Here is a 24,831-nt window from a genome sequence, read left to right on the forward strand (position 1 = left end):
TCAATGCTCTTTTTCCACTACCCCTTTAAATAATTCCGGTGTAAATTTTTCCTTGACTTCTGGGAATTGTATTAAAATAACAAGATACGTGGCGATTGTTGAACTAACCTGTAAGTAAACAAATAAAAAGTTAGTTAAAGGAAAATCTTAGAATCTATGAACTATAATTATTAACATACATCTATTTCTTAAGGGCAAAATATTGATTAGCTAACCCTAATTTCTTCACTGCTACTATTTTACAAGAAAAATTAATTTCTCTTAAATCCAAAACATCCACTCTGTTTGCCTTATATGGAATTTCTTAGGTTTGAAATATTCAAAAAATCTGGTGGACTATGCACTTCCGCCTACAATTGCCATTACAACGTTGACAACCGTGTGATGCGATGCCTGGAGACGATATCTGATAGCCAGGCGGCAATGAAAGCCCTCACAAAGTAGTCGACAACCTCCAAGATAACCATGAAATGCCGCATATCTCTTAACCAGATGGCTGAGTTATTTCACCTAAAGGTAATACGGGTTCCTAGCCATTGTGACATTGAACGTAGCCGCTGGGCCGATGAACTAGCGAGACTTGGCACCAAGTTGACTGATTAGTACACAGACAATGATAGACTTGTAAGTTACTTATCTTTGAGGGAAATGTAAGAGCAGCGAATGAAAGATTTCGTTATGAAACCACTTGCAGAATCGTAGACTCAGTGCTAAACACACAGAATCTCTGCTAAGCCAAAAGAAGCACAGTCTTAGCACAGTGATTTTCGTCATAACGGGTCACTGCCTAATAGGCGGATTCGCCCAGAGGATGGGCGTGTAAATATGTGACTTCCATAATGTAAAAGTTGTTTAGATGGGGAAGAGCAGAAGGCAATCTCGCACTTCCTGTGCCACTGTGCTGCTCTATGCAGACGTAGATTTACCATTTTAGGTAGACAATTTTTGAATGAATTGGAAGATCTCAGTAGTGTGGAAATTTTTGAAAAGTACATACTGGTTTTAGGAAAGATAAGTGCAAGTTCCCCATGCGCCATCACAATGAGCTATGAGTCTGAGTGTGTCCCATAGCGGATAACCGTTTCAACCCAACCCAACCCTATTCTTGAAGTCAGTTGATATGAGTTTTCAAAAAATCTTGCTCAAATACTATATTTTCCACTTCTTCAAAATATAATTTACTAGTATTTGGATAAAGGCATTTGTTATCACAACTGATTTTAGAAGTCCAATACAAATAAATAAATAATTTGCGCATACACTTCTGTTAGGTCTTGGAACGAGCTCCTCCTCTTATCTTTGCGTGCGCCTCGATATTGTTCTACAAATGTAGGGGCCTACAGTTTTAAGACTACTCCGAACGGCAAATGGTTTTTTATGGGGAGCTTTTTCATGGCAGAAAGCGCAAATCATACAAAAAATTAGTACCTTTTTGTAAAAAACTCTGCCAAAAATTCCAATTTTAATTTTGTTTGCCATTCAAACACGAGTACGTGCGCTTCACTCTCTACACTAACAAAAACCTGTATTTTTTCCATCGGAATTATAAAATTTATGATATTTTTATTTAAGACTTCCGCTAAAATATTTCGGAAAAATATTAAAATTGATGTAAGCTGAGTCGAGATTTATGTGAGAAGAAAGTACCTCCAAATATCGTCTTTTTATAAATAAAATGAGATTTTAAATATTTTTCGCCATTAAACTGTTAACCAAGGAGAAGCTAATTCATGGGTCTAACTGCGGGAAAAATATTTCAAAGCTATGAGTTCTTATAGTTTTATACCAAACATAATGAAAGCTTTTCTAAATTTTGCAGTAAATACAATAACATAAATAGGAATTTCTATTAAAGTAATGCACTAGGTGGCGCAAAATTAAACACTATATATGAAGATTTATAATTTTTGCGAATACTTGACATTTGTAAACTCGTCAACAGTGTACAAACAGAATGGATTGACAAAAATGATTAATTGTGCGCCACCTTATACATATTGAGTACTTGCCCTAACTACTATGGTATGAATTTGTACTCCTACGATTTTTTGTCATATACATCCCGTTTATATAAAAATATACCTCATATTACAATCAAAACCATTTTAATTTTATTATGAGGGGATTTAGCACTGCGACCTTAAATATCTAGTATGCCCCTTCATGGATTTAAGGATTTATCTGAGCCCAAAACCATGTAACGCAAAGTTTCAAACTTCAAACTTTGTACGAAAACTTTTAAAATTTCATCAAAACTATAAACTCTTTAACCAGATTTTTCCGAATTTTTCTGGGTATGCAGTTTTATAGTCCATTAAATGTTAGACTAACAAAGTGTAAGTTTCAAGTAATTACAAAATACCGTTGATTTTTTTTTTCGGTTGACGGTGTTGGGCTTTTGCCACATGAAAGAAAAAGTGTGACACCTCAGCGAAAAAAATTGTCAAAAATCAACGGTATTTTGCATCCACTTGAAACTTGCACTTTGTTAGTCTAAAATTTAATGGACTATAAAACTGCAAGCCTAGAAAACCAAGTTTCAATAAAATTTTCAAAAATGTTGTACAAAGTTTGAAAGTTTGCGTTATATGGTTTTAGTATAAACTTCATTTTTATAAAATCAAAACAAACAAGCGATGTGTTTATAATTTTGAAACGTCGTGTATATGAGAAGAAACCGTAGAGGTACGAATTAATAGTGGTTAGGGCAAGTATTGGCTATGTCCACTCACCGACGTCAACAGGTTTCTATTGATTGCGCAGAGACCCAGCGCCGAGTATTCTACATCAATGGCCAGTAACAGGTGCAAAAACTTTTCTATCTGCATATAATTTTGAGGAAAAAAACACAAGAAATATAAAATGCAACACAACAATGCTCGATTCTCGATATATTTAGAAAAGCATAAAAAATGTGTATGAAATCACCTCCACTGCCAGTAGCGGCTCATTAAAGGTACGCCTGATTTCGGACATAATTGCAATGGTTTTCTTGGACTGTAAAAATATATTTAAACACAAAAATATTAAAATTTTAAAATACACCAAATTTTTGAACACCTATAGACATACATGTGTATATCTATATGAGATACATATGCATATCTCATGCTTTTCACCCACCTCTGCGTTTGCCATGTGGCACGATTCCACTACTAACAGCAGTTTGAGTACATGCAAAACAATCCACATCGCCTGATCGCACACAAGACAAGTAATATTTTTATCCACTGACGCTAAGAATAGAAAATATGCATTGACCACGATGTGCATGACGCAGGATGCCAGGACGAAGACCATAGGTATGCCGTAGGTGCTGGCAAGAGTGAAATATAATTATTTATGTCGATCGATTTTTTAGCGAAGTATTCTCTTATTGCCGTTTTTTTTGTTACTTGCATACTTACTTTGAAAAAATTTCCACACACTTGCCCAATGATTCGTAGTTATCGGCAAATGATTTTAATAGGTCAACATGGGTTTTATCTAAACCAAAAAAAAAAGAAAAATGTTTGTAAAAAATATTAGATTTAATAATATTTTCCATTCCGATGAATTCTATTTGTTTATTTATTTTCAATGCGTTTATTCAATTTTTTTTAAGTTCGGCAGACAGCGATATTTTGCCGGCAGTGCTCCATTTTATGAAATTATGTTTACCAACCCCCCGGATTATTCTTCTATTTATATGTATGAATTAAGTAATTTTGAGTTAGAGGCTTCAAATGATCTAAGCCACCACTTACTTATGCAACAAGATAGTGGAAATTCGCTTAGGGTAACGCGATGCTTTTCCTTACTAATGCAGCCACAGCTTCCAAGGACGCACTTTTCAACAGGGATCCATACTACACTCGTGGTGCATTACGAAGCCAGCATATTCAAGGCGTTGCTACATTCAATAGCCAGTACTGTTGACTTACAGGAATTTTATTGGGTTCAGCAGTTCGGGGAGATTAAAGCAGAATGCACTCATTCCTCTCTCTATCCTGTCGTTCAACTTAGAGCCATACGTAAAGATAACGGAAATCTTGCTTCTATGTCGATCTTAACAAATACGCTTACAAAAACGTCCCAATCATGCTTCCAAAATTTTCGGAATCTGTAATCTAACACACCTAAACTTCTAGGTATGGTTTACTGCCACTCAATTTTTTAATTTTTGCCTTTTACTTACCGAAATTTTTTTTAGGCAATGGTTCAGTGTTCATACGCTCTGGAGTTTCCGTCTTCATTGCATCGTAGATTTCCCCATCTACGAAAAGAAAATGTGATTAATTTAATTACCAATTACTATCAATTGCTGCTATAATTTAGAGGTTTATGCGATTTACTTTGTTTTACTTAATTTTTTTTCCTTTATACATAATTTCAGGCATATCCTACTACTTTTGGTCTTATGAAATATTCCCAATTTTGGAAAATTTTTCCAGTATAACCGGCCTTATCTCAATTATAACGCATCGACAATTTGTTCAAATTAAAAGAAAAATAAAAATTCAACCAATTTTCATAAAAATTGTAGACTTTTGAATTCGATTTTTTTGGTCTTATGAAATATTCCAAATTTTGGACAATTTTCCAGTATAACCGGCCTTATCTCACTTATAACGCATCGAAAATTTGTTCAAATTAAAAAAAATTCAATAAATTTGCATCAAAATTTTACACTTTTGAATTAGAATTTTTGGAAAATTTCCAGGTACGCCGTTTTATAACACATTGAATTACGGCACATTTTAAGAAACTCAAAAAAAATTAAAATTTTAAAGAAATTTTTCTAAATAATATATTTTTTTTTTTATTTTTATAGTTGATTTGTTTTATGAAATTTTTTTTTATAATTAATTTTTTTTTTTAAGTTTTGTGGGAGAATGAAGTATATTTTCATAAAAAAATTTACAAAATCCAATGTAAAGCAAATGAATTGTCAAAATTTGTCAATAAGTCTCTAAGCTATAATCATTTGATGCAGTGTAGTGAGGTGAGTCAAATTGTTCAGACGTAATTTTTTCAACAAATCGTTGGGTATTTACAGTTTCTATAGATAATTATAAGAGAAAGTGTAGAAGAAGCTATAAAATAAATAAATATTATACATAAATATCATTTAAAACGCTCGATGCACCAAAAGAAAGAAGGTCTTGTAAGCATGCCTGTGCTTCTTGTGATGTAGACAGCTGAGATTTCGAAGGGTTTTTAGTGATTGAATGCAAAAAACGTTATTTGTGTAACTAAATATTTCTTTCAGTTTGTCCATCTTTTTTAAAATTCACAATATGGATGTATTTTACTTCATAAAACAAACAAGGAATGAAAAGAATTTAATTCTGTGAAAAGACATTTTTTTATGTAAAAAAACGCAGACTCAAAAATCATTTCTGACCTCTGGTTTCTTTTACAATTTACCTTAGAATTAACTGTAGAATTTGAAAATACCATACGATTCAGCAAAAAAAAAAAAATCTGTCCCATCCTAGTACATATGTAGATTATTCTTTTTTAAGTTTTCATTAATCGCATGAAATTCTTGTGAGAGAAGACCTGTAGTGAAGTTTATACGAGTAGTAAGTAATACTATTTTAGAGCTTTTTAATCCTTCAACTTCTTTTTTAACGGGGCATTTTAGATACTTGATAAATAAAGGGTCCATAAGACCCACTATGAGAAACAATATTGGATTAAAATGCTTTACGAGAAAGTTACTCATGAAATTTAATTTTATATGCCCGAACATTATAAACGGTTTTCCAATAAGAGGTGTTAGTTTCATATTCAAAGAATGGTGTCGTTGCTTGTGTGGCACGAAGCGCCGTCTTGTTGAAAATAATCGTTGCCCAGATCAATACCATCCAATTCCGGCCATAAAAAATCGTTAATCATTTCTCGATAGCGCAATCCATTCACCGTAACTGCTCCAGCTTTATTTTGGAAAAAGTAAGGTCCAATGACTCCGCCGGACCATAAATTGCACCTAACAGTCACACGTTGAGAATAGAGAGGCTCTTCAACAATAACTCTTGAATTTTCTGAGCCCCAGATCCGACAATTTTGCTTGTTGACGAAGCCACCGAGGAGGAAATAGGCCGCAACACTCAAGATGACTTTTCGATAGAATTTTCCGGATCATTTTCAGCAAAGACACGACGTTGTCCGATGACCGATGATCGGTCGGCTTGAGTTCTTGTGTTAACTGGACTTTATAAGCCTTAATACCCAAATGTTTATGCAAAATTCGATGTAATGTGAAATGCCTAATCCAAAGAACGACGAGGAACGGATAAACCTGGGTTTTCTTCAACACTTTCGGCTACAACAGCAATATTTTCGGATGTTCTTGAGCGACGTGCACAGATCCAGTTTCACCAATCTTTGAATTGTCGACTCATTCAGACGATTACTTCCACCAAAAAAATCACGAATTTTGCAATGAGTTGGCCTAAAAAGATCGACCATTTTCATAATAAGTTTCAATAATTTTAATGCGTTTTTCTTTCGTGTTAAATTGCACATCTGTCTACTTTACAAATGTCAAAGATGACATTAAAAATAGGTGTCGTCTAGGAATTGTTCACTACTGGCATCTAGGCGTCACTTGAAAGACCCTTTACTTGAAAGGTTATTTCTAATTTTTCCAAATAAATTTGGTCACAAATATTGCAACTTAATATGATCACTAAACAAAGTTTGACTTTAAGTCGACGAAATCTGTTGAGGCCATTGTTCTGCAAAGGAATTGTTCATCCCTCCCAAAAATGCTAAGGTGGTTAAAAATAAGTTCAATAATGCATTGAAACCCTGTAGTGTATTGCTTAACAAGTCAAAAGTGCTATGCCAATTTAAGCGATTTTACAGCGATGTCTACAGAATAAACTTCGAAACGGGCAAGATTTCACAAGTTCAAAATTGGCTTATATTTCCATATACAAGTTAGCGCATTGCACACTTGCAAAGCTAAAACAGAGATTTGATGATTCCCTTGAATCACTCCCACGCTACTGGCTGTTTGTAATTAGATCGCACAGCTTACTCCTACGCCTGCCCGTCTTTTGGATTTTGCAAATAAACAATCACTTCCACGTTACTGGCCGTTGGTAATTAGATCGCACAGCTTACTCCACAAATCTTACAGCGGTCAAGCTGATCATCAATTTACGTACGTGACTTTTGGCAGCTTGAGGAATGCAGCTGAGAATACATACAAACAAAGCTGCCGGCGCAACTACACCAACACAAACTCAATAGCTACACCGCAAGTAGGGATTTAGGGTAAATTGTAAGAATATAGTTTTTAGTTGAGATTGGAGTTAAATAAAGAACGGTTGAAAGTAGAAAAGCGGAGTTTAATAAAGAACGGCAAGAAGCAGAAAAGTGGCGCCCAACTAGCAGGACAACCCAACTAGCAGGACAGGACAACTGAACCCAACTAGCAGAAATGATTGCAATACGTGAAATAATAATACTGTAAGTAATTGTTCGGTTTTGATCCAGTGCAATTAAAGAAAAGTTATATAAAGTTTTTGTAAAGCGAAATACCTTCGGCTCCTTCTTACCTTTTTTTTCTAAAAAAAAAAAGCAAAACAAAATTGATCCAGTGCAATTAAAGAAAAGTTATATAAAGTTTTTGTAAAGCGAAATACCTTCGGCTCTTTCTTACCTTTTTTTTTTAAAAAAAAAAAAAAGCAAAACAAAATTAACATGAGTGTAACTAGGGAGCAGGTAATAGAAATTTTAAGACAACAAAATGACCAAAACAAAAGAGAATGGAATGTCCAGTTAGATGAAGTAATGAAAACTCTTCGGCGCTTAGAGCCGCCATCCGCGGAGAGTTACATTCCCGTGGAAATAAATCCAACTGTGGTCGGGGGCAACACAAATATGGATTTAATAAAATCTATACAAGAATTTAAGGGGGATACTGCTTCTTATCCGGCCTGGCGTTCCGCAGCAGAATTCGCCATTGGCTACTACAAAGAGGGTTCAGAGCAATATTATGTTGCCATGGGGATATTTAGAAACAAGATAGTAGGCCCCGCAAATGCAACGCTCGCTTCCTTCTCAACCGTTTTAAATTTTAAAGCTATAATAGCTAGATTGGACAAAGCATACGCGGACAAAAGACCGCTACATGTTTTGGAAACAGAGCTCAGCGTTCTGAGGCAGGGAAGTTTGTCAATCTGCCAATATTACGATACGGTAGACAAGCAATTAACACTCATAACAAATAAAAATATAATGACTCATTCAAACAATACGCAGCTTGCCGCCGCGCTCAATGATAGAGCTAGAGAAAACGCATTAAGAGTTTTTATTTCTGGCCTAAAGCGGCCGTTATGCGACATTCTATTTTCTGCCAATCCTAAAGATTTGCCTTCTGCACTGGCTACTGCCCAGGAGTTAGTGAACAACCGCATGCGTTATGATTTCGCCAGAACATTTGCGGTTAACAACGTAGCAACTACCACTAGCCCAAAATACCACAATAACTATCCTGGCAATCCCCAAATGCTCAAGGACACCCCTACTCCAATGGATGTAGACCGCGGATCCTCCGCATTCCGACGTACAAAACAGTCCAACCAGAGTTATAGAAAGGGAAATACCGTGGGAGGGCACCCCAAAAGGGATGCTAATCAATACGTGAATAAACGGGAGCACAGAAGGGGAGATTCAGTAAATTCACGGAAGCCGAAAGTGCAACGGACCAACCATTTGGAGACAACCCCAAAGGTGGATCCACAAAAGAAAATTACTGTGGACCGTGACAGTGATTCGGATGTCGAGATCGCTTCCAATTTCGCGATGGAAGACGAGGTTAATTTTTTAGTATAAGGTCGCTCCTACCTTACATTACCAAGAAGGCGTCGGAGGGGCAGGAGCTTAGGTTACTGATTGATACAGGAACTTCAAAAAACTATATCAAAAATTTGAGCTTCCTAAAGGGAATTATCCCTGTGGAGAGACAGTTTACGGTCAAAACTATAAACGGATGTAATCTCATAGAAAAAAAATGTAAGGTTTTCGTTTTGGGGAAAGTCTCAACTTTCTTCATTCTTCCTAATATAAAGGGCTTCGATGGTATAGTGGGATACGATTTCCTTAAGGAGATAGAATCTAAAATTGATACGACATCCGGATACTTATATTACGAGGGTGGTAAGGAAAAATTAAATAACGTCAAATGTGAGCAAGTTAACTCCATATATTTGGACAAGGACTCGGTCCCAGCTCTTGTGAAAAACGAGTTTGACTCTATGATTAAAAAGAATTTTAAGGCCTTTGCCGAACCTAACCGCGCTTTGCCATTTAATACTAAGGTCAAAGCTAAAATTCGTACCACTTCCTCGGAACCAATTTACACCCGATCTTATCCATACCCGGTTTCGGCGGCAGGATTCATTAATAAGGAAATAGAAATACTGTTGAAAGAAGGAATTATCCGAAAATCTAATTCGGCGTATAACTCTCCGGTCCATGTAGTGAATAAAAAAGGCCTGGATGAATATGGTAAACAAAAGCTCCGCATGGTAATCGACTTTCGAAAATTAAACGAAAAAACGATTGCGGATAAATATCCTATACCAGATATTTCTACCATATTGGCAAACCTGGGCAGTTCCAGATTTTTTACTACTTTAGATCTAAAGTCTGGATTCCACCAGATAATCCTTGAGGAGAAGGACCGCGAAAAAACAGCCTTCAGCATTAACAATGGCAAATACGAATTTAATAAATTGCCATTCGGGTTAAAAAATGCGCCCAGTATCTTTCAACGGGCTATTGATGACGTCTTGAGAGACGACATTGGCCAAAGTTGCCAAGTTTATATGGATGATATAATCATCTTTTCAAGGGACGAAAAGTCTCATATTCAACATGTCGATAAGGTACTGGGGAAGTTGGAAAGGGCCGGTATGCGAGTTTCAGCAGAAAAGACTAAATTCTTTAAAGATAAGGTTGAGTTTCTTGGCTTTATTGTCTCTCGAAGGGGGATAAAAACATGTCCAAATAAGGTCAAGGACATAATCGACTATAGGAAGCCGGAAACACTTCGAGCATTACGCTCTTTCTTGGGTCTTTCAGGTAATTATAGAAGGTTTATAAGGGATTATGCGTCTATCGTCAAACCATTAACAAAGTATCTTCGGGGGGAGAATGGCCATGTGTCATCCCACAAGTCCAAACACACTAAAATAGTCCTTGACGACGAGGCCATTCAAGCATTTAAAAGGGTAAAAAGCATTTTGGCATCGGAAGATGTTTTGCTGTTTTATCCGGATTATGACAAACCATTCGAACTAACAACAGACGCTTCCTCTAGCGCTTTAGGCGCGGTCCTCTCCCAGAATGGTCGGCCCATTACAATGATTTCAAGAACATTATCAAAAACAGAGGAGAATTATGCAACCAACGAGCGTGAGCTCTTGGCTATAGTGTGGGCCCTTAAAAACCTTCGACATTACTTATACGGTATTAAAGACATCGTAATATTCACAGACCACCAGCCTTTAACTTTCGCTATTTCGAACAAAAATCCTAATACAAAAATGAAGCGATGGCGTGCGTTCATAGAAGAATTTTCGCCTAAATTTGTTTATAAACCCGGCAGAGACAACGTCGTAGCAGACGCTCTGTCCCGTCAGTTTTTGAATAATATGACTGATACAGATGCTACAGCACATAGCGAGTCATCGCTCTCAAACACAATTAAAACTATCCAGTATCCAGTAAACCAATTCAAAAGACAATTCATTTTGACGAAGGGGGATCATTATCACCAAAGTACAAAAATAATTTTTCAGAAAAAAATTCGTTATACTATAAATTACGACACAATAGTAAATTTGTTGCATAATCTTAAGAAACTCGTAAACCCTAGCGTTACAAACGCTCTTTGTTGCGATCTTCCGACACTATCAGAGATCCAGGGACCTCTTGTCGAAGCATTCCCGGGGGTTAAATTTATTCATACAGAAAAATTTGTAATCGATCTAACGAATCCGAACGATCAACAGGAAGCAATAGCAACGGAGCATGCCCGTGCCCATCGATCTCTGTCCGAGAATTTTAAGCAAATTCTATCAGAATACTACTTTCCCGACATGAGGAAAATGCTCAGGTCAGCTGTATCAAATTGCAAGATCTGTCTGGAAAATAAATACCAAAGAAAACCACCAAATCCGGAAATTGGGAAAACTCCAATCCCAGAGCACCCAGGAGAAATTCTCCACTTAGACATTTTAATTACTGGAAAGCAGCTATTCTTAACTGCTGTTGATAGGTTTTCAAAGTTTGCAATTGTTAAACCTGTTATTTCAAGATGTACCATTGATATAAAAGAAGCTTTATTAGAGGTATTAGGTATGTTCCAAAACACTAAAACAATTGTCACAGATAACGAAAGAGCGTTTACTTCAAATTTAATTAGAAACATGCTACGCGATCATTTCTCCATAGAACAGTTTTTCGTACCCACCTTACATAGCGAAAGCAACGGACAGGTCGAAAAGTTTCATTCAACCCTTTTGGAAATAGCCAGATGCGTGAAGGCACAGCAGCAGATAAGCGAGGTTAAAGATCTGATTTTGCTTGCTGCTTACAAGTACAACAGAACAATTCACTCGGTTGTAGATTCGAAACCAATCGAAATTTTGCAGAACTGCCCAGCGGAGAAATTTGGGGAAATTAGAGATAAATTAATAAGAGCCCAGAATTTAGTATTGAATAGATTGAATGAGAAAAGAATAACCAAAACATATCAGCCTGGTGAAAGGGTGTTTCTTCGACGAAATAAGCGATTGGGAAATAAATTTGAGAAGGTGTTCGTGGAAAAAATAGTAGAAAGAGATTTAGGTACAACAGTACAGATAGAAGGCAGGAAAATTCATAAAAGTAGTTTACGATAAAATCAATTTCAGATTGCCGCTTGCCCTAGTCTTCGTCACTAGAGCCAATTTAATTGACTACACCTCCTCACAAGTAATCACCATCCCTCGGGGAAATGTGGCTATTTATAATGAATTCATTTACCTCGTGCACGCCACCAACCTAACAGATTATCGCCAGATAGCTTACGAAAGCCGATGGTTCACATCAAAATCAAAAAAATCAGGTAGTGAACGAAAATATTTTGAAACAACAAGGTGAGGAAATACTACACATAATTCGCACTTTGGAAATACCTAAGAGAATTGCAAGGTCAATAGATTTTCTGGGGTCCGCCCTGAAATTTATAGCCGGTACCCCGGACCACGAAGATTTTGAACTGCTCTTGACAAAGGAAAGCATGCTAATAGAAAACAACAATAGGCAGATTAGAATTAACTCCGATTTACAAAATAGAATTAACGAAATTACCAACCTAATCAATACACTTCGCGGAAATCAAACGGATTGGATATTAAAAGACGAGGAAACATTGCTCTGTGAAAATTTGGTAAGAAGAAATAACCATATAATCAGCCAACTAAACAGACTAGCACTCTCCATTGTGTTGGCAAAAAGTAATATCATAAATCCACTTATTTTGGATGACGAAGAGATGGATCAAGCGTTCAATTCCGAACAATTACCCTTTAGTTTAAGTAATTTACTTTTAGTATCTAAGGTAAAAATTTTGCAAAGTTCTGATGTTATTTACTATATTCTTAAGGTTCCTAAGGTTACAAATTTCTGTCAATTCCTAAAAATCTATCCTGTAGTCCATAATAATAGTATCGTAAAGCTAGAGACCACGCTTGCGGCAAAATGTAGCGATACGTTTCAACCACTCGAGAACTGCAATGACACTTTGGTAGCTAAAGTGTGCAAACCGGCTCACTCAGATTGCTTGGGTCAGATGCTAAATAATAACACAGCTAATTGTTCATCAGAATCGGCATATCACATACCATCAGTTCAAAAAATAGAAGAGGGCATCATTATTCTTAACAACGTGCAACCAACGACAATATTTGATCAACGAAAATTGGAAATAAGGGGAACGTATCTGCTTCTTTTTCGTGACTCTATCACCATAAATGATACAACTTACGTGGCAAAAAGAGAACCGACTTATATCCAACCACATCCTCCAAAAACCGTATCCATTAATTACTTGGAACACCATACGAGTTTGTCCCTACCATATTTGCACCAAATTTATATCGACAACATCTCTCGCATTCACGAATTGAAGGAGGGTATATCTGTTCATCGTAATTTGTTCTGGACAATTTTTTCTTTTCCTCCATTATTATTGATCGCAATAGCAATTTTTTTCATCCACCGCAGAAACAAATTAGCAAGTAATAAAGTAAAAACTCAGAGGGCAGTAGAGGAAATTTTGGCACGAGTCGAGGACGGCTCGTCTTAAGAGGGGGAGAAGTTAGCGCATTGCACACTTGCAAAGCTAAAACAGAGATTTGATGATTCCCTTGAATCACTCCCACGCTACTGGCTGTTTGTAATTAGATCGCACAGCTTACTCCTACGCCTGCCCGTCTTTTGGATTTTGCAAATAAACAATCACTTCCACGTTACTGGCCGTTGGTAATTAGATCGCACAGCTTACTCCACAAATCTTACAGCGGTCAAGCTGATCATCAATTTACGTACGTGACTTTTGGCAGCTTGAGGAATGCAGCTGAGAATACATACAAACAAAGCTGCCGGCGCAACTACACCAAACGCAAACTCAATAGCTACACCGCAAGTAGGGATTTAGGGTAAATTGTAAGAATATAGTTTTTAGTTGAGATTGGAGTTTAATAAAGAACGGTTGAAAGTAGAAAAGCGGAGTTTAATAAAGAACGGCAAGAAGCAGAAAAGTTACATATTAAAAAATAGTGCATACATATTATGAAATGCACTGAAAATCTCTCACCTGGCAAGTAAATGCTTTTAAGCATTGTATTCAAACGTTGAAAACGTCGACCAAGTCCAAGGGCGGTGTTGCAATATAAAACATGGAATCCCAGCATTACAAAGAAAAGTCCATAAAATAGGAAATACTGAATGATGGTGGTTTCTGAAAAATATAATAAAAATCCATAATGAATATAAATTTACATTTTACAAGGCAGATGTGACTATTAAATAACGAAGCTGGCTATGCTGTAGAAGAAACACCAGCCAGCCTTTGCTTTCGGATGCGATAGTTTTCGCTTTTTTTTTAATTACCGCAGCCATAGCCTTCGTCCGGATTAGGAAGGAAGGATTGTAGGAGAGTTGTATTTAGAAGGTTATAAGTCAAAATGTCAAATCACAATCATAAGTTGTGTAGCTGCAATCTCGTCATTCAGTCGGTTATCCTCGTATACTTACTTAGTTTAAATTTTGAATCTTGTTTGGTGCATGCAAAAAAGTCGAAACCTTTAAAAATGTATTGAATTATGAATTATTTATAACAATTCGATTTGAAATTATTACAACAACAACCTATTAGTGCAGAAATTAGAAATAACGGAATTGTGGCCATTATTCTGGATGTGATGCGATCCACTTTGAAATTCGAAAAAGAATGCAAGCAGACGTCGATCTGAAAAGTAGTAAAAAAGTAGTTAAAAATAGTGATTCTTTAAATGGGTCAAATGCACAAAACCGCCAGCAAAAAAAAAAACATAAATTCAAAAATCAGCGCGATTTTTGAGCTACTTCAAACTTGTACTTTATTAGCCAATGTGCAATACTGAAAATTTATCTAACAATTCTGATTAAAAAGTGTGGAAAATAGATGAAAATTTAAATTTTTTTTTTGATTAAATGATTTTTGTAGGAGAATGAACTATGTTTTCTTGAAAAAAAAAACAGTAAAATGAAATAAGAAAGAAAGAAATCATCAACACTTCTCAGTAAGCCCCTCAACTATAGTTATTAAGGAGGACAGATCCTCCAGAACTTTCAAATTTTCTATGGTTTTTTTGTTTTTTTTGCTTTAAGAGGACAGATACCTGTAAACGGCCATATTTTCCCTGATTATTAAAACTATTTAAAATGAAGAAGTCAATATATTTTTTTCTAAATTGGCATACAGTTTATCTATACATTAAAATATTATAAAACTTTTTTTTATTTTAATCGTTTAAATCCGCAACTCAATTCTTCCAGGAAAGTCGCATCGGGGCTTCTCAATCGGCGAGAATTGTAGCATCGGCATCAGTGACCAGAATACAAAAAACCAATTTTTTTTTATATCAATGTCATAATTTCTATATGAATTGAAAAAAAAATGAAAAAAAAAAATTCGCTGAATAAAATGTTAAAAAAAATGAATTTTCCTACTATTTTTGCTTCGTCAAATTTTTGAAAACTTGAAACACATAGAAAGTAGTATCATAAAAAAGATAAAAGATGTGTGTAAAATTTCAAGGAGATCGGTCAATAACTTTTCGAGTTCTCGTGACGCCAATTCGAAAAATATAGTTTTGAGAAAAACGCGTCTAAAGTTTGAATACAACGTAACTATACCTCTCTCATTTGTTTGACATATTCTTGAAGGATTACATTAACATTTTATGAAAAAAAAAAATATTTTTTTTTTTCGAAATTTTACAGGTATCAGTTCCCTGAAAAATTCATTTACAATCTAAAGAATATCTTTTGAGTATTTTAAGCTGAATAGAAATCCTAAAAAGTCCCTAATACAGTCAGTGAAGTGATGAGCGTCGAACGAAAGATGAGTAAGAACGAAAACTTTAATTGCGTTTTTCTCGAAATACGTTTTTTTTCGCGCTGTCGAATATAACTCAAATGACTTTAATATCACAGGGATATTCTTTAACACATTGGCCTTTGCATGCACCTCAAATTTTATAATAATTATCACTAAAAATATTGTTCTAAACAATTTGTTTATAAAAACATTGTAATTTTTTCTTTTTCACTTAAAAAGTTAATTTTTTTTCGTTAAAAAATGTTGTAAGTGCTAAGCGGAATAACTTATTTTAATGAAACATTTTTGTCTAGTTGATTTCGGTTGATTACAAGAGGCTGTTCATTCCAAGGCGCAAATTAAGGGAGCCACGTTTGAGCAGCTGTCGCGCCGCCATTTTTTTATTTTTTTTATTTCAAAACCATTTTTATATATTCATTTAAGCATGAATATTAATATGTAATTTATTTTAAGATAATAAATAATCTCAATTTTTCGCAAAAAATGTTTGAAAAACTCGTTGTCTGGAGGAACTGCCACCCTTAAACCCACATTGAGAGTTTGTATGTGGTTTTCAATAAAACTAAACTCTCCACCAAATGAGAAATTAGCTTTATTTATTTCAAAACTTATTTTTTTTAATTTTGCTTGACTTTTTGATACTGAAATTTATATGAGATACGCAGCTTACCTTTATTAGACGCGCATTAAGATCTTGCGTTGGTTTTATGCTGCAGATACCACTTCCAATGCTGCAGATGCATGTCACCACCATTATTGCCATGGCTAGCTTAACTACCACGTTTAATGTTGAAGAATGCAATCCTAAATTTTGACTATATGTATTAAGGGAAAAGAATCAGATGAGTTTTGTGTAGGTGGGAATAGCCAAACTTTCAGTAGCTTTAAATAATAAAAATCTTACGCCGCCCGGACAAATAGTTGCATTGCTTCCAAGTTAAAAAGAATTATTTAGAAAAAAAAACAAATAAAAACAGGCCCTTGTTCTTTTCCTGTTTACTTCTCTTCTCTGAAGAATGCTCTTCAATTTAAGTACAATACAAATAAAATATGCGCAGTTGAATCGCGATAAGCTGGATGAGTTGAAAATCGCAATAATTCGTAACAAATTTCGGCAACTTGGATAACCATCGATAGCTGGCATCTTTTCCCAGCCGAATTGCTTCGTTAATTTGCTTATAGTCATTCGTATCTGTCAGGATTTTATTAATTGCCTGATCCATTATTAATTCGTACCCTTCCACCACTTTTTCTTCATAAAATTGAAATTCATACTACAACAAAAAACACATAAAGCACAGTTTAAAATTTTGTAGAATTTTTTCCAAAATTTGAACTTTTTAATTAAAATTCTGGTCGAAAAAATCATGCAAAATTTAAGTGATTTTTTAGTCACTTTAAATTTGCATTTATTTTATTAAAATTTCAAGAGCTTTTGCCACTGTACTCGAACATTTTATTAAAAATTCCAATTCAAAATTTCAAACATTACGAAATTTTTATGTAATTTCCTAAATTTTATATTAAGTCTGAAAGTTCGATTTATATGGTTCGGATTGAAAAATAAATAATGTTAAAAAATAATCATTAAAAATTTAGCTCGAAAAACATTGTATTGCAATTAAAAAAAAAAACAGAAAATCATCATACACCCAGTTATGCTCGTCACTGTAAATAAATCGAAAAGTGAAAATTTATAATATATACATATATCCTATATTGGTTATTTGGCCGAGCTGCTCCGCCTATTTGTGGTGTCAGTCTTGAACTATTTTTCCACAATTGAAGGGACATACTCGTTTCCAAGACAGTCGGTTCTACGTTACCGAAACGACCCTGATTTATATCCGGCCAAGGACTGTCACTCCAGCAGCAGTCCCGGTATGCAAGTATAGGAAATGTTTATGCTGTTACAACAACAACAACAACCGTTTTATGCCGCCTGCAAATGGCTAATGGTTCTTTATGTGGAGCCTTTTTATGGCAGAAATACACTCGGAGGTTTGTCACTGCCTGCCGAGGACGACCGCTCCTAGAAAGAAAATGTTTCCCTCGATTGGTGTTTCGAGCCCCGGGTTTTGAACCTGTGTACTACCGAATGGTAATCACGCACCAACTCATGCGGCTGCGGCAGCCGCTAAGACTCGATATACCTATTTCATTATATATATCATATATAATTGGCTCGTACACCCTTTTTTAGGTGTTTGGCCGAGCTCCTCCTCATATTTGTGGTGTGCGTCTTGATGTTGTTCCACAAATGGAGGGACCCACAGTTTCAAGACGACTCCGAACGCCAAATATTTTTATGAGGAGCTTTTTCATGGCAGAAAAGCACTCGGAGGTTTGCCGAGGCGCTACCGCTACAAGTATTATAAAAAAAATTCTTCATTTTGGTCTTTCACCGAGATTCGAACCTACGTTCTCTATGAATTCCGGATGGTAGACACGCACCAACCCATTCGGCTACGGCAACTATTTCATTAATTAGTGAAATTATGTAGGATCAAAAGAAAAGCGCTAAAAGAAAAGGTGTATTAATAAGTCCTTCAAAATTCTAATTAATAAATAAATAACATAACTTTATTTAAATTTTTGATGTTCTTCATATAATATGAATTGCCGAGGTGCTGTAAATAGGTCATTATTTTATCGATAACCTCTTCATTCCACTCAAACCTCTTACCGCCGAGCCAATTCTTCCTATTTAGAAGCAGCAAATAATATTCAGTAGCCTAATTCAGGCGGATGTGTTGTCTTGAAAGAGAAACACTTTTTTCTCGCCAAATACGACCATTTTTGCGTCAAAACTCATTCACTAGCATATGGCATATGGGCCACTCTCTTCGCCTTTCACTTTTCAAGCTATTCAATGTGAGTGACGCCGCATTCATCGGAAATAAACTGACTAACTCACCCAGATCGGCCTTCATGGGCTCCGATGCCCCCACGAGAAGTCTACTGTCCTAACTGCCCTGACTGTCGCTCTGTGGCCTCTGGTGTATTGTGCCACATCCACGATTCGTTCGCGCTTGCTTCATGTGGATTACCACTGAACATCGCCAAGCGCTCGTTTGAAGTTGCATATATTGTAAATTGTGAGCATCCATTTTCAGTATAACTTTTTGTCAAACCAGCGAGAAAATTAAATTCTTTTGCAAGATGATTTTTGAACAGAACTTCGGATTCGAGTAGGCTAAACGATCTGTTCTAGTTTTCAGCTACATATGTACATATTGAGCCAACTTTGTAAACTGGGTCTAAGCGCATTATTCAAAGTTTAAAATTCGGGTAATTTAAATATAAAATATTGAATTAACTAAATCAAATCTTTTCGGAATAGCCTTCATAGAAGAATTTTGAATTCATACTCACCGCAAAGGAAATTTGATGTCCACATCGAAGGTCTGGTATTTGGTGGCTATTACTTATAGATGGAATAAACAAAAATTTAAATTTTTGTATATTTTAATAACTCTTACACACACCTATCATTAAACCCAAGAAAACCGAATAGATTGTTAACAGTTTACTGCGTCGTATCTCTGTTATGCTGTTTGCATTCCGGCGAATCGAAATCGGCGCCAACCCTAAAAATTTGCTTACATAAAACACACTTAAAGACGATTCGTTGATTTCCATATTGTACGATGCTTTATTAATTACACAGTAGGTATCCCGAGAAGAGAGTACAGCGTTGCTTTAGCACGCGACGACTTGATTTCTTGAATTGATACAGCCGTTACAATTGTGCGAGAAAATACAAAATAGACTAATTTTTATACTAAAAGTCACGGTTGAAATTGATTACTCCATATTTATTTGCGTGCCAGGTATGAATCACTGTAAAGGGTGCACCAAATACAAGTTTCTCTTGAATATAATGAACTATCCGAACACGACGGTAGAGCAAGTCGTAAAGAAATTGCAGCAGAAGAAAGACGTTATTTCAGGTCACGGGGAATTTAGAAAATACTTCTATAGATGAGGTGATGACGGTCTCACTAAACTACCAAATCGGCACAGAGAGGGAAAAAATGTTGATCACGTCTTATTCCAATGCCAACGCTCTGCCTCCGAAACCTCAAAATCTTATATACATGTAATTGGCGCGTACATCTTTTCTGGGAGTTTGGCCGAGCTCCTCCTCATGTTTGTGGCGTGCGTCTTGATGTTATTCCACAAATGGAGGGACCTACAGTTTCAAGCCGACTCCGAACTTCAGATATTGTTTATGAGCAGCTTTTTTGTGGTAGAGGTTTGCCATTGCCTGCCGAGGGGCGACCGTTATTAGAAAAAACGTTTTCTTCATTTTGATGTTTCACCGAGATTTGAACTTACGCTCTCTCTGAATTTCGAATGGTAGTCACGCATCAACCCATTCGGCTACGGCGGCCGCCACTAAATCTTAAACGGAAAAAATATTGTGAATTTTACGCTGAAATCAGCTAATAACTGGCAGGAAATCGACGCGCATGTAACACATATTCAAAATGATTTAAGACGGCGCCTTTGTGCTAACCAGATCCGTGAGGTGATACCTGAGGTAATATCTGCAGTATTCATGAGAAAATACTCCTAGCCTAGAAGAATACCTATCTAACAGCCAATGACCGGTGACACAAGCCACGACCTTCGAGATGTTGAAGTAATTCTCCTGATCTTTTCTTATCTATTTGTGGCCAAATTAGCCTGGTTGTAATACAAGTATTTTCTTCTCTATGATCTATTGGCCTCCAGGAGAATATTTGTTTTATTCTTAATTTGCAAGTTGCCATAGGAATCCCAATATTGCCTCTGTTTTCAAGCAGTGGAAGATTAGTACCCTTTCTGGCTAGCTTATCGGCCTTGCAATTTTCTTCAATTTCTCTATATCTCGGAACCCATATAAGGCTGACCTTGAAGATGGTGCTAATATGATTAAGAGCTGCAAGGCGTACCTGAGCAGCCTTTGATCTTAGCATTACTGCCTCCATTGTATTGATGGCCGCCTGGCTGTCCGAGAAGATATTTATCGTAGTTTTTGTTACGGCGTGCGTGTTAAGCTACACAGTTACCTCCTTTATGACTAAGACTTCTGCCTGGTAGACGGTATAGTAGTTCCGTAGTCGGACATATAGTTCTAATACTAATTCTTTTGGAAAAACTCCATAGCCTACTTTATTTTCTAGCTTGGATCCATTCGTGTAAAAATTTATTTTCCCTCTTCTCCATGCTCTTTGAGTTTGCCATTGTCGTCTTGACGGAGAGGTGTTTAATACGTACATAGGTGTAGTTGCGAGGCTAGCAGTCATGCATATTGATATGCCGGAGTCTCTTCTTTGCGGGTATCATCCCAGAAAAAAAACTTGAGGCTACAAACAATCTCATTATTTATCGAACATGATTTCATTTGGGGCGTCGCTTCATTAGCCAGATTTGGTTTTCTTTAATATGATCAAAATTATCGTAATCAGTGCGAGTTAACCATTTACCGAAAAAAAACTACTTTCACCGAATACATTGATTTCTCTAGAATAACGTGCGAGATGTTACTTAGATTTTCAAGAGCAACAACGCCCCAGCTGAAAAGGCGCGCCTTTTAAGTATTTTCGAACAAATTCAATGCACAATTCCAAAGGTCCCGAAGACCAAACTTCTTTTCTATTAACGCTTCATTGAGCAATACTATGGAAATCAGCTTGTCATATTTTCCAATGAAATTTTCGCTAGTAAACAGATTAATCAGGTTTCGTTCAAAAAGAAATTGGTATGCGTGCCATCCTGTATTAGGAGTTAATAGTAATAGAGGAGTAATGGCATAAACATGGGCGTCCATAGTGGCCTAATGTGTTTGTGAGTGACATGCAGATAAGCCAGTGGTCTTCAGTTCGTTTTCCACTGTGGAAGAAATAGCTGCTCAGACCAATTCATCTTTTTTTCGGTGGCTACAACGTCAAAACATCAATTGGCACAGCGCACACTGGGGATTTTTGTACTGAGATGCGGAAAAAAGTATACATATCAAAAAATATTTACATTTTTACTACTAACGAAGTTGTATATATTTGTGTATGAAAAGAACATGTTTAAAAACATTATTTTTTAAAACTATTTTTTAAAAAAAATTTTTTTAAAAATTTTAAAAAATAATGTTTTTTAAAATTCATAAATTTTAAAAATTTTTATTTATTTTTAAAAATATATGGAAAGAACATGATTTAAAACAATGTTTAAAAACTGTTTTAAAAAAATGTTGAAAATCAATGTTTTTTCCATATAGAAATATATACTACTGCGTTATTTGGACTGCCGACAAGTGAATAAATAATGAACAAATATTTATTTTTAATGATGTCTATACTTTTTGTAGTCTTTGTTTCGACATTCCTGAGCCTCTTCAGACAATATTGTACCATTCATACAAAGTAACAAACTTTTTTGCTGTCTCCATACAAAAATCTCCAAATTTTGTTGGGTTCACTGGCTCACGTATGGTTATGACTTCAAGAATAACAGCAAATCTTTTAATTAAATCTTCGTCCAAACCTGTTATTTCAGAAACTAAGGTTGGATTGGCAAAGAATCTTCGTGACGTGTTTCCGGAATTTGTTGTGCCGGATCCTTGCTTGACAGTATCAACCTGTATCCCAATTTTATCTTTTAGCTCTCGTTTTATCAATTGTTTTCTGGCTTTTTTTATTGGGCGAGTATGTGAGTCGACTCGTCCTCGTTTAAATTCCATATTATAGGCTACATGCAGAAGACTCTCCATCAGCTTGATACGAGCATGGAGAGGTGACATGCCGAATTTCAGTGCTTCTTCATTTACGGGCCTGGATTGAACTTCTTCAATTTTATTCATTTTTGAGGTTGTTGCTCCACAAATAAAACAAGAAGATGCTGCTAATGTTTCTGTCACAAACTGCGCTGTTTTACCGTCGATCATCGAAAAATATAATTGATGTTTTACTTTAAACATTGCGTAGGTGGTATGTTGGAAATTTGACTTTTTTCCGCAAAATCCCCAGTGTGCAGCGCAAATTGGAGATGCTTGACCTGACACTTTTCAAGGAGATACTATAAATATGCGGCAATATATTTTCATTATTATGGCATATGGTATGCAAGCCTCACAGACTGTAACTGAATTTTTCTTAAATTAATTAATTAATTTATTTCAGTCTACCGAAGACAATTTAGTGGTTTGGCGAATTTACAAAAAACAAATCTTAAAATTCTCATCTAAGTTACGAAGTTAATGCGATTACCACTTGTTTAATGCACTTCGTAATTGTTGTTGGCGATGTCTGTAAGAAAACACTTTTTCTATCGTTTTGATATCTTACGTTCGACACGAAGATCGAACACGTAACGTGCGGATCACTAACCAAAATGCTGAGCACAAGCATCTATTCGACTACGTCTTTGTGTGTCATCATCACCTGTTGTCAATATATTTTTTTACGGGCATCATTAATTAACCCACGATGAAATGAAGAATGAGTTTACTTATATATCGAAAACTGAAAAAATAAGGCGCGCACACATTGGTAGAAGATATACTTGTAGATCGGAAGATTTATAATTTTTGCAAATGGGTTCGTATGTCAATCATATTTAACACTTTTGAAGTAGACAGCTGCAGTATACATACAAGCGGACAAGCAATGCAGGCTGTTTTCGCATTATTCAAAATAATTTTTTAATTCTTTCTTTAGTAAAACAGTTATTCAGAAACTAAATTGAATGATTAATTTTGCGCCACCTTTTAAATGCTAATTGACCGCCTTGGTGGGCGTAGAGCGATGCTTCGAGAAGATGTGATTCAACTTACTAAAAAAAATTATCTTTCTCTGAAAGCATGACGATTTTTCCAAGGCCTACTATATGCCAATTTTATTGCCAGCTATTTCGCTAAATATAAGCCAGAGGAATATTTCCTACTCGGCTAATGAAGCTTCTGAAATTGTTAAAACCTAGTTGAATAAATTAGAAACGTGGCTTCGAAAATGGAACATCTTGATAAATGCCTCAAAATCTGCTCATGTCACATTTTCACTGAGAAAAGAGTGAGTATTAACCAAGGATAGATTAGGTTGAAGCGGTTGCCCTGTGGGACACAATCAGGCTCATAGCCCATTGTTATGCCGCATGAGGAACTTGTCTCTATCTCTCTAAAAACCAGTATTTGCTTTTCAAAAATTTTAGTATATCCCTGATTTCTGCAGAACTGAGATATCCCAAGTCATTAAAAAATTGTCTACCTAGAGTAATAAACCTACCTCTGGATAGAGCAGGACAACGATGTAGAAAGTGCGACATTGTCTCTCCCTACTCCTCATCGGTGGTGTGGCTATTATTTGAACCTTGTCAGTTCTCTTGATGTTCACACCCATCTCAAGGGCATTTCTCCATAGTAGAGAATTGGCCTAAGCACTGCTGTGTAGAGCCAATATATCATTGTAGGCATTTTCGTACATTTCTTCCCAATTAGCCTGCCGCAGGAGTACAACGCCGTCATAGCTTTGCGTACTCTATCTGCGTAGAAAATTATCTTACCTAACATTTTTTCAAGTTCTTTAAGGAGATTATTCGGTGTTAATCAAACTATTATTCCGAAATCCAGTAGCGCTAGGTATCTCGGTCTACAATTAGATAGAATACTAACATGGCGACTACAAAGCACAGCTAAAAGGCGTCAACTGAAAGCAAAAGCACGTAAAATGTTCTGGCTGCTGGGTCCGACATCTAAACTAAGTCTTAAGAACAAAATGCCAACCACCAGAGGGAGTCTCCTGGTCTCATACGCTGACGACAGCACGATAATGGCGTCGGGTAATGACATTGATGGGCTGTGCGCCAAAGTGACAGTCTACCTCACCGACCTTTCTCGCTTCTTCCTCACTGCGAGGAATCTACAACTTTTACCCACAAAGTCCTCGGCGACCCTCTTTACCAACTCGACAAAGGAGGTCAAACTGCAACTCAAGGTAAAAGTCGATGACACACCAATTTCGACTGTTAACAATCCCAAAATGATGGGTGTAATCTTTGACAGTTTGCTCTCCATCTCTGCGCACACAACCGCAGTTGCCACTAACAGCAATGGGTTGGTCCTGATGTCCCCTCTTCAACACCTTCACAACGAGGCACAGATGCTCCCAGTAAAGGAGCACAATAAATTACTCAGCAAACAG

General features: G+C 36.1%; 1 protein-coding gene across 1 annotated transcript; it reads right to left on the reverse strand.

Moving 5' to 3' along the window:
• LOC129244375 (gustatory receptor for sugar taste 43a-like) lies at window positions 1–23,956 on the reverse strand. Its single transcript, XM_054881995.1, has 11 exons — window positions 23,917–23,956; window positions 19,028–19,079; window positions 16,323–16,467; window positions 14,419–14,518; window positions 13,865–14,008; window positions 4,178–4,255; window positions 3,408–3,486; window positions 3,124–3,316; window positions 2,929–2,997; window positions 2,733–2,822; window positions 1–108 (listed from the first exon to the last, which is right to left on the reverse strand). The coding sequence occupies exons 1-11, from the start codon at window positions 23,954–23,956 to the stop codon at window positions 1–3; spliced, it is 1,098 nt and encodes a 365-aa protein (XP_054737970.1).
• Window positions 23,957–24,831: the final 875 nt, after the last annotated feature.

This window comes from Anastrepha obliqua, chromosome 4 (assembly GCF_027943255.1).
Source record: "Anastrepha obliqua isolate idAnaObli1 chromosome 4, idAnaObli1_1.0, whole genome shotgun sequence".
Classification (NCBI taxonomy): Eukaryota; Metazoa; Arthropoda; class Insecta; order Diptera; family Tephritidae; genus Anastrepha; species Anastrepha obliqua.

Excerpts from the sequence above, each read along its gene's own strand:
- LOC129244375 (XM_054881995.1), bottom strand. The coding sequence starts at position 23,956 with ATGTCGCACTTTCTACATCGTTGTCCTGCTCTATCCAGAG. Across the intron at positions 16,468-19,027 it reads GACATCAAATTTCCTTTGCG|TCAAAATTTAGGATTGCATT; the intron begins GTGAGTATGAAT and ends TAATACATATAG. Across the intron at positions 3,487-4,177 it reads ATTGCCTAAAAAAAATTTCG|ATAAAACCCATGTTGACCTA; the intron begins GTAAGTAAAAGG and ends TTTTTGGTTTAG.